At 36.8% G+C, this 10,578-nt stretch overlaps 1 protein-coding gene across 1 annotated transcript; it reads left to right on the top strand.

Moving 5' to 3' along the window:
• The first annotated feature begins 3,698 nt into the window (after positions 1 to 3,698).
• LOC115722488 (clathrin light chain 1) lies at positions 3,699 to 7,295 on the top strand. Its single transcript, XM_030651705.2, has 3 exons — positions 3,699 to 4,257; positions 6,280 to 6,433; positions 6,527 to 7,295. Exons 1-3 carry the CDS (start codon positions 3,896 to 3,898, stop codon positions 6,986 to 6,988), a joined length of 978 nt encoding a protein of 325 aa, XP_030507565.2. The 5' UTR covers positions 3,699 to 3,895; the 3' UTR covers positions 6,989 to 7,295.
• The last annotated feature ends 3,283 nt before the right edge of the window (positions 7,296 to 10,578 follow it).

The following is a 10,578-nucleotide window of genomic DNA, read 5'->3' on the forward strand; positions in this document are numbered from 1 at the left end:
GTATTTTCTTCTATGCAGCTATGTCAAATAGGTTCAAAGACATGCTGAAGAGAAAGGTTATTGATAGTTCTGGCCAAATTTAACCTGTTAAGCAGTCAAGGTTAGGAGATATTCCTCTGTTTAGCATTGTTCCGATCTCTAAGAATACCTATCTTAATACTGAAGAAGCTTTGGTAATGCAAACTTCTGGGACAAAAGGAATAGTCGTTATAGATATCTCATAACCTCATCCTCCAGCCAAAAGGTCTGTTAAGATTTGCCCACCTACCGTCGCACCAAAGAGTTCCAAATCTTCTAAGGGTTCGGTTGGGACTGATGTCACCAATGTTGAGTGGCCTAACCGTCTAAGCCAACTAGCACTTCAATTATCATGCAGCCTGAGACCAAAAAGGCTAAGGAAATGCTCAATTTTTACCAAGATTGTTTAATGGTCGAGGTAAACGAGTAGTTCTCTGGTGTTGAGGATATGACAGTGGAGCTTTTGGTCGGTGGAGTCTTGAAAGAAATCACCAAGGTGACTTTATTTTTAAATTTTTTGCTCGGGTTATGTCATCCAAACAATTTGACTTATTTTATTATTTCTTTTTGTGGTCGAATATGAAGTTGGCTTATGCCTATTCCCGAGCTAAGTCAACAAATCTTAAAAATAGTATGACCACCAATGATTTAAGGAAGGCCTTGGAAGAGGCCAAAAGTGATGTCAAGCAGAAGGGAAAACAACTTGGCGAGGTTAACAAGTAACTCGATGCTGCAAACAAGTCCATTAATTTCATAAAGCAACAAAGAGAACATACGTTGTCCACTGCCAAGCTTGAAGCAGATGTGGAGTAAGAATCCAAGAGAGTGCAGGAACTCCTTGATGAGAAGGAGGGACTCCGAACTCTTCTTCAAAGCCAAGAGGCCAAGTTTACGAGTTGATCGAGGCCCTTAAGCAAAAAGAGAAATCTTTCTTGAAGGAGAAAATTGCCCTTGAGGAGGCATTGGCTGCTGAGCAGGAAGCTCACACTAAAGATGTTGAGTGTCATGAAATAATCGCTGCGAAGGAGTTTCATGAATTTTGGAAAGCTAACCTCGAGGCTAACTTTGGTTATCTTAATGGTGACATTCGTGAAGACATGCTCAGGTTTTGCGAGATGAGGAAGGTTGAGGATGAGGCAAAAAAATTCATCCAAACTGCTGATAAGGAAAACATGAGTTCCGATCCTTCTTTTGCCATCCAAAATTTAAAAAATTTGGTCCCTCAGCATTAAGAGCTTGGGACACCCATGGAGTGAACTTAAAAACCCCTTTCTTGTATCTGTTTGGCCCACGGGCCTTTTATTTAAGACAATGTGGCAAACAAAGGAGCTTCTAAAATTGGTTTATTTTTATTTATATTCCGCTTAAGACAAACAGCTGGTTGGACGACTTTTAAGGCTAGATTTATTCTGCTTTTTTGTCTTAATAAATATATTTGGCTTTTCAATTTTGTTCTTGAATTTTGCCATATATTTTTCGTGCTTTCTACCAATGCTTGTGTGTGTGTAGGTGCCTCTAAGTGACCAAGCAAACTTTTGACTCTTTGTTACTTATGACTTAACAAGTTTCTTATTTATCTGTTCAGCTCTTAAGTCTAGGCAGACCTTTTTGCACGCATACTTGGTAGTTTTATGACTTGCTATAATTTGCAAATAAAATATAAAATTGACACAATTTGAACGATAATAATCTTTATTCATTTATTGTTTGGTATGCGTTGTTGCTGAAGTAATGTACATTTATTGAATTATAAAAAGCTATTACATGATCTATTATGATCTTTAGCTAATTAAAATAGAAAATACTTCTAAACAGTATATTCCACCCGAAAGACATTACTGAAGAGAAATGATTGTTAAGATGAATTGTGCTTTAGAGGTGGTCATCAGACCTTAGCATCAACCATTTCTCTAAACCATTGAGCAAGGTCCACTCAGAAGGCCATCACTTAAGAGTAATGTTTGAGCAGCAAACAATTTTGTGGTCCCCGAACCTTTTGCATTCACTGGTAGTATTTTCTTAGATGTTTGCCATTCCAATACCGTAATACCATAACTAACCTCATATTTTCATCATACTGACCAAGCTTGTATGCTCCAGCTTTTGTAACTTCGGTTACTTGGTATGTCTCTTCCTAATTAGGTCCGAGCACACTGACTGCACTATCTTTAGTGTTAAGGAACACTCTTTTGAGAACCATATCTTCCACAAAGAATTTTCTTTCCTTTACTTGCTTATTGAAGTACTGAGCTACTTTTTGTTGATCAGCATGTAGCTTTAAATTTGCTAAGTCTCTCTTTTCTTCAATTTCATCAAGTGATTCTTCTAGGAGAATGTGGTTGGTCTCTTGATTATACATCAATCTTCTATGGGACGCAAGCTCTAGTTCCTTAATCATCAGAGTAGTGGTAGCTTTTATCCCCAAGGTGATCATACCTCTTGCCGAATGCCCTTTGCAGGCTCGTAGAGAGGACAACATCCCAAATTTTGCGGGATCATGTCCGGGGCCATTTACTACCCTAGACACATCCCACGTGTCAAATCTCTTACACGATCCCAGATTCATGGTATTGGTACAATGAGTCATCTGGAAGCTATTCTGTTAAAAGTTACTATAAGTTTATTCAAGAATTGCAGGGTAGATGGGAGGGTGGTGACAACTTAAGCTTTTGGAGGAAATTCTGGCACTTGAAGATACCACAAAAAGTAAAAAATAAAAAATAAAAAATTGTGGCGTGTTCTTACACACTGTCTACCCACATATATCAAATTGGAACAAAGGCATGTGCCCCTCTTAGAAACATGTCAAGTGTGTAACGATGGCCGAGAGACTACTTTTCATTGCTTATCGAATGCTCTTTCGCTAAACTCTGTTTGTCTAAGGTTTTGAGTAACTTTTGTCAGGATGGATGGCTTCATTTTCCTGGTTGGTTTATGAGTTTCTGCAACTCTCATACTGCAGAAATCATTAGTCAAGTTTCAATGGTATTTTGGGCGATTTGGAAAGCTAGAAATCTCCATGTTTGGAATGGTAAAACTGCTATAGTGGATAGGGTAGTTTCGGGTGCAATTGCTTATCTTGATAGTTGGATTTCAGCTCAACAAAATGGTGTTTCTTTTGCTGGTGCAAGTGAGTTTTTGACGAAACCTCAGTATGGTGCTATCAAGATTAATTACGATGCTGCCTTGTTTACTGCTGAAAATCGTTTTGGTTTTGGATGGCTGGTGCAAGATCATGACACTCGTTTGTTGAAAGCTGCAACAAAGAGCATGATTGGTTGTGTCGATCTTCAAATGACAGAAATTATTGGCCTCAAGGAAGCTCTTGGCTAGATCAAAGGAAAAATTGAAGATGATACATCTTAGTCTCTCTATAAGACAGGGACTGTTTATGTTGAATCAGACTGCTTAGTTCTTGTGCAAGCTTTGTCTAATTTGGAAGCATTATTTTCTCCTTTTGGTTTAATAATTTCAGATTGTAAACATTTGCTTCAAACTCACTCTAATGTTGTTATTACTTTTGTTAAACGGTCCGATAACAACGCAATTCACTGGTTGGCTCGCTATTCATGTTTTTCTCATGATCGTCTTTTCATTGCGAAGATTGTTCCTAATGGGTTAAAGGCCATTATTGGCCCATTACTAATGAAATCCATTCAGTTTATTTTCAAAATAATAATAATAATAATAAATAAATAAATAAATAAATAAATGGAGTACAAATAAAATTTCTTAAATCGAATACTATACCGTTTTAAGACTTATGATTTATGAATAGTCCAATTGCGAAAGTTAGTCGTCATCTTCAGAGAAAGAGTAGATTCAGTCTTTTCAATCCGATCTAGACACAGACAGAGAGAGAGAGAGTACTAAGAGAATGGCGTCTTTCGACTCGTTCAGCAACGATGGAGAAGACCAGACCCACCAACACCCACCCACCACAGCCGGACCCTTCGATGACGACAGCTACATGAGCTACGACTCGTCGTTTAACCCACCTAACGACGACTTTTCCCACAACGACCCACTTCCGCAAGACGACGACGTCTCCGACCACGGCTACGGCTTCGGTATGCCTTCCTCCAACCCCGACTTCTCATCGCCCTTCGAATCTGCCATGCCCGTCTCCAATGGCAACGGCGACGATCATGACGACATTTTCGCTCCAGAGGATGGCCCCGTTCTGCCTCCTCCGGAAGAGATGCACGAGGAAGGCTTCGCTCGCCGCGAATGGCGCCGGTAAGTCTTATTTCTGTTCCATTTCTTTCCGATCTGATTTTTCATTTCTTATCGATGACGAGCTCAGATCCTGGCTTATGAGTGATTAATCAGAGGAGACTAGGGGTTTTCTTTTATTCCTTATAGTAAGTTATATTCAAAAATCACAACTTGTTTGGTCTTTAATAGATAGAATTAAGGAGACCATAATGATGATGGATTTATGCTTAAATTAACAAGTTTCAAATTCATTGTATTACTTTGTCTTTAGCATATGTCAGTTACTTTCTTGTGTTTCTTCAGAATTAAATTACAATTGATTGAACTGTTTAGCTTACTTTTTTTTCTAATGGTTTTATTGGTTTAGTATATGCATTCAACTAGTTACTTGACATAATAACAAACAAACTTAAAATTTTAGCCTTTTTTTTTCTTTTCCGTTTGGATCTCGTTTCGGTCAATTTGATAATACACACATATATATTTATATTTATTGCTGTGTCATTGTAAATTAAGTTCTTCAATAAACCTTTGCTATACACTGTTTATCTATCAACCTTAGGTTAATTATGAATGGGTATTCCTAAAAAGGGTTTTCAAACCAAAGTCTATAGCTTTATCACCTGGTTTTCTTGTTAAAACTATTCCAATTATGATCTACTACTGGTTCACAGTTTATCTCATCTTTTTTATTTTAATCAATTTTGGTTCTTTGGTTGCGTGAAAATGTTACATTTTACAATTTGGTTGGATATTCTTGATTAGAACAATACATTTTTTGGTTTAATTTTGTGAGATGGGGTGAGATGGAGCTTGTGAAATATATATATTTGAAGTTTCGACCTGTTTTGAATTTATTTGTCTATGCTATGAGTTCAAGGGGGTCATTTCTCTTAGAGCTAAGTTGTATTACGTTTAGGCTTCGTTTTGTGATTAGGATGAGATACCATTGGATTGAAATACGGAAAATTATTAGCAGCAAAAAAAAGTGGTTGCTTATTTAAAGACAATAAATTATAAAAAAACAACGTTACACATGAAAATTGCAATTGCTCATGCAAATTTGAGTTTCATCTCAGTAATAATAATATGGATGACTGCATAGTAATTTTCTCGTTTGGACAAAATTACTCTTATATAATTTTTTCTTAGATGTATAGTTAGTTATGTGTATATTTATTTAGTTGTCGACGTATTTCCAATATGCTCTTTAATTACATTGACCCGAGAAGGATATTCAAATGGTCAGGCATGTGGCCACAAGGTCTGAGGTTAGAGTCCCTCTGAGTATTTTCATAGTAAGGGAGCCTAGTTTCAGGGGGAAAAATTGTATATATGTAAGCTCTTACCTACATGACAAAAATACACGAGAAATTCATTATTTCCAACATTCTACATATGTGCTTTTCGACGGGATTAGGAGTCTTTATGGCTCAAATTACGTTTTGGAATACCTTCTATATGATTTTAGCTAGACTAACTCACTTTTTTAATTTTGATTGATAGACATTTTTTAATAGTTAGCTAATTTTATCGGTAATATATAGTGCTAAAATGAATAATACATGTCTAAAATGACTAGCTCTGAAAAAATGTAATAAAAAATGATCCTGCAAAAGTAATATGGATTATGTTCTCATGTAATATCCAGTCAAACATGTAGAACTGCTGATCACATTGATTAATGAATAACTAGAATGGATCTATTGAAGATTCGTTACATTGTTTATAGAGCATTGCTATTAGGCACCAGTGGTACCTAGCACCATCTAGATGCGGCACCTTACAATTGGTTAGGAATGTACCCTAAAACTTATTTAGTTAATTTATATGGGACCTAAAATTTAATTTCAGCAATGGTTGTATAACACTTAGGAGAGTGTTCGGCACTACTGGTACCTTTTAGCATTAATCTTGTTTATATCTATTTGTTTCATTTAAATGGAAAGATTGTGATTGTTGATCTTTAGGATTTGTTAACTATTCTAGTTTGGAAGCTTAAGTTTAATTAGAGTTCAATTACTTATCTACTATTCGATGCAGTCTAAATGCCATCCATCTGGAGGAAAAGGAGAAAAGAGAGAAGGAAATGAGGAATCAGATCATTGAGGAAGCTGAGGAGTATAAAAGATCTTTTTATGAGAAAAGAAAGACCACTTGTGAAACTAACAAGGCTAACAACAGAGAAAGAGAGAAGGTACAATTTTTAGAATTCATTTTTCCACTGTTGGCTATGTCAATACACAAGCATCTTCCATTTTTTGTTTTAAATGTATGATCTTTCCTGTAGCTGTACTTAGCGAACCAAGAAAAGTTCCACAAAGAAGCTGACAAACATTACTGGAAAGCAATAGCAGAAATCATTCCCCGGGAAGTACCTAATATCGAGAAGAAGAGAGGGAAGAAGGATGCAGATAAGAAACCTTCAGTGGTGGTAGTTCAAGGACCTAAACCTGGTAAGCCAACTGATCTTTCGAGGATGCGCAATATTCTCTTAAAGCTTAAACAGAAGCCACCACCTCATATGATGCCTCCTCCACCTGCACCCGCACCTGCCAAAGACGGAAAGGATGGCAAGGAAGGGAAGGATGACAAAAATGGGAAAAAGGCTGAACCAACTGCTGCTGGGTCTACTTCAGAAAAATCTAATGATGCTCCTGCTAATGGTACTACAGACACATCAAAATCAGAAGCTTCTGCCCCAGATGATGATGAGAAAGCTGCAGTAACGGAGCCAATCATTGTGGAGTGATAAGACCACATATTTTGTTTTTGTTTTTTGTTCCTTCTATTTGTTATTATTGTTACTATTTTGTTATTATTACATGTCTCTCATGATCATTTTAAAATAACGATATTCTCAGCTTATTCATTTCGAAGAATAAGCACAGGCAATCTGTAGACTGGTCTGGAGTCTCGGAATGGCTGTGCATACCTTCTTCCTAATTTGGCTATAGGATTCTTTTAGTAAGAAAGGACTTTGCTGGCCATCTTACACATATTTTAACAATCTTTACTTGGTATTATTATATTTACAATTTCGCCATATATTAGAGGTATATCTTTGCTTCTTAATGTTTATTTAGGACACAAAATGTGGTTGATTTGGAAATTTTTATTGTTTTATTAATATATTGGGTTGTTGGATAGTTTTTTGGCTTATATTGGTAGTGATTTATAACTAGTGGGCTTTGCCACTATGTGTGTAATGTCTAGAGAGAGTCCAAGTGTGAATTTTTCTAGTTTATTGTAATTTTTAATGAGTGGATTTAATTCAACTAGGGTTACGTAGTTAAGTTTTTTTCTAATTCTATAAGTACATATGTTCTCTTATAATTGTAGATTTATGATAATCAAATAAAGATGATTATGATTTATAGATCTAGGGACAAGGCTTTAGTTGATAGTATTAATCTATCAAATTGCAGTAATTGATATGAATTAATTAGATACGTATACCTAATTAATATTAATTATTATTGCATTTTAAATTATGTATAAATATTTTGGGTTTATTTGATTTTTTAACAATGGTATTGGATTCTTTATTATATATGATTTATGACCTATAATTTGTGTAACTATTAATTTGTATAGGTTAATTATCTCTAATTACATATTAATTTCATGATTATTATATGTTAGATTTTCATTTTTTAATTTTAAAATTTTGGATTTTCTTCATCATGAAATTTCCTTGTTGCTTATTATTTATCGAGATTTTTGGAAACTACTATTTGAGAACGAAATAAATAATAAAATGCAAAAATAAAGAGATGGAGAGTTTTTAGTAATTTGGGTGTTAATTAATTTTAGTCCACGAGTTAGTCTATTAGCCTCTTATGGGTGTATTTAATGTGTTTACAATATTTTTGGCAGGAAACCCTAACTCTACACTCTTAGTTTCTCTTGAAGAAGAAAACAAAGAGTAATATTGGTTAAGTTTTGGCTATGCAGGTTGTGATCCCCCCTCGTATGGAAATAGAAGGGTATTTATAGGCTAAGTGGTAGGTAGGACATGCCCATGACTTGCCTAGGGTTTCCGCTAAAAGCCCAATAATAGGGTAAATTACATGAAAAAGAAAGAGTTGCGTATTGGGTCCTTTGAAAATAATTGTGCTTGTGCATGCTGCAGCTGGACAATTGGGGACCATTCGTACGCTATGGAGACGTGGTGCTCAATGCTTTAACCTTTAAAAGTAGAAGCCACATGTCACCAAAAGCTTTCACCTTTAAAAGTAGAGGTCTGTAATATCCATCTTGCTTAAAGGTGGTGGAGGTGTGCGCACTACCATGCCTATACAGAGAGGACAAGATCTGTTCCTATGTTAGAAAAAGAATAACTGTCATTGGGCTAATCGACTTATTCCAAAGGTAGACGTCCAGGACACTCTTCCCAGTCGACATCCGCAATAGGCTCTTTGAGTACTCATCCGAGCATCAACTGGACAGACTTCCATATTTGGACCCTTCCAGGTCCGAGAGAGACGACATGCCTTCCATGCCCGGAAAGCTAGGACGAGGCAAGGGCGACTACCATATATCTTTCAGTCTTGAATTGCTCCTGGCTCCATGAGGCTTCTCCACGACAAGATTGTAGTGCAAGAGTTTAATTAGGAAAATTATGATGCTAATTCCTTCCTTTAAATGCCATGCGTCACATGATCAAAATATGGATAACATTTACCCCAAGCTTTTAGGACTCTCTGAGATCCGGGAGCTTGCATTTCTCTTCTATTTTTTAGAGATAATTTCCTAACCCGTGGTAAATATTGGAGTCGCAGATGCATCCAACCAGCTGTCAATAAGTAAAAGGCCATAAATTGAAGGCACCACGACCGTGGCACGCATGCAACGCCTTTAATACAATTGTTGGCAACTCGTGCATGCTGGGGACGCATTTCTTGAGAGGAGTTACAATGATGAATAATAAATGCTTGGGGCATTTTGCCATCTTTTCAACTTCCCAACGATTAGATCAAAGTGTGCTTTTTGGAAGAAGATATCTGAGCCGTCTATTTCAAATTGCAAGGATCCTGACCAATGTATCAAAGGATTCACCCAACTCCTTTCTTCTTTTTCCTCACCTCAAACTCCCATAATTCCCATTTTTTAATTTCAAACCAGAACTCCCCATTTTCCCGAAAACTTCCCTTTCACCGTCATCTTCATCAGTGAATGCAAGAGGCCTTCGATTACTTAATCCAATATAATCTAAACCTTTTTTTAGCCTATTTTCTAGACGCAGAGCCATTAAACCACAAACTACTCCACCCTTAGATCGACAAAAGTTTCAACGTTCAGGCGGGCTACGATCATGTAATCGTCTGGATCCAGCATTCTTGGGTAGGTTTCTACGACAAACTTTCTTTTCCGACCCACACAACAAGTAATTATCCTGACGCTTTACTGACTACTTGGTATTTTGTATCTAAGATAAAAATGCTAAGTTCAAGCTAGGTCTTGGATGTCTTGAATGTTTGAGCGGTAAAGTGTTGCCTGTAGAGTTTCATTTTTTGGACAGGGTAATGTGGCAATTTTTTGTGCCCTGGAAGTGCTGAGTTTGTATGAATAGTTTGGGTATGGTTATTTGCGCTCCGTAGAAATTTGCATGCTTATAGGATTCTAAAATTAGGACAGAACTAGGCAAGATGAATTTTTGAACGAATATTAGGCCAGTATTTTCTCTTCACACCCATTTAGAGTTGTTAGGACTTTGAGGGGCTTTAATTTTTGGATTTTTCTTTAGACTTTATTTTGGTAATTTTCATTAGGTTCTCGATCTATTGCTTTGAGTTGTCTAGGTAAAATAGATTTTTGGGAGTGATAGGTCTGGCGGGGACCTCTCCAAGAAATTTTAGAGGAGGCCTTCCACGATACCCATTTTGTCATTCAGATAGTGGGTGTTTAATTGCTTAGCCCTTCTTTTCCTTTCATTTTCCCAGTGATGGATTTGAATCAGGAGTTCTATCTTGGTGCGGTAGAAATAGAAGAGGACACAACAGTTCCTCCTGCTAAGGGAAAAACTACTGAGAGAACTCATGCGGAAGTTCCTGTAGGAGAACCACACTCGGATGCTGCCCATGAAACTATCCCGGAGTCCACTCCATTCGTGACACCCAAAAAGTCCAAAAGAAAAGGGAAGGCCAAAATTCTGCCTCCCGCTTAGAAATTCAACAACTCCATCTGGGAGATGAATCAGAAGGAAAGTTTCTTCCGTTCATACGACATGCTTCAAATGTATGCCATTAAATCCAGACTACTCAATTTACTGGGATCGATGTTGTTGGCCTCAAAAAGTGATCAATTGACAGCGGGGTAGTATGGATCTGATACTTGCCA

Source organism: Cannabis sativa, chromosome 9 (genome assembly GCF_029168945.1).
Source record: "Cannabis sativa cultivar Pink pepper isolate KNU-18-1 chromosome 9, ASM2916894v1, whole genome shotgun sequence".
NCBI classification, from domain to species: Eukaryota; Viridiplantae; Streptophyta; class Magnoliopsida; order Rosales; family Cannabaceae; genus Cannabis; species Cannabis sativa.

Coding starts and splice junctions, on each gene's coding strand:
- LOC115722488 (XM_030651705.2), top strand. CDS start 3,896: ATGGCGTCTTTCGACTCGTTCAGCAACGATGGAGAAGACCAGACCCAC. Junction 4,258..6,279: donor GCTCGCCGCGAATGGCGCCG/GTAAGTCTTATT, acceptor TATTCGATGCAG/TCTAAATGCCATCCATCTGG. Junction 6,434..6,526: donor ACAACAGAGAAAGAGAGAAG/GTACAATTTTTA, acceptor TCTTTCCTGTAG/CTGTACTTAGCGAACCAAGA.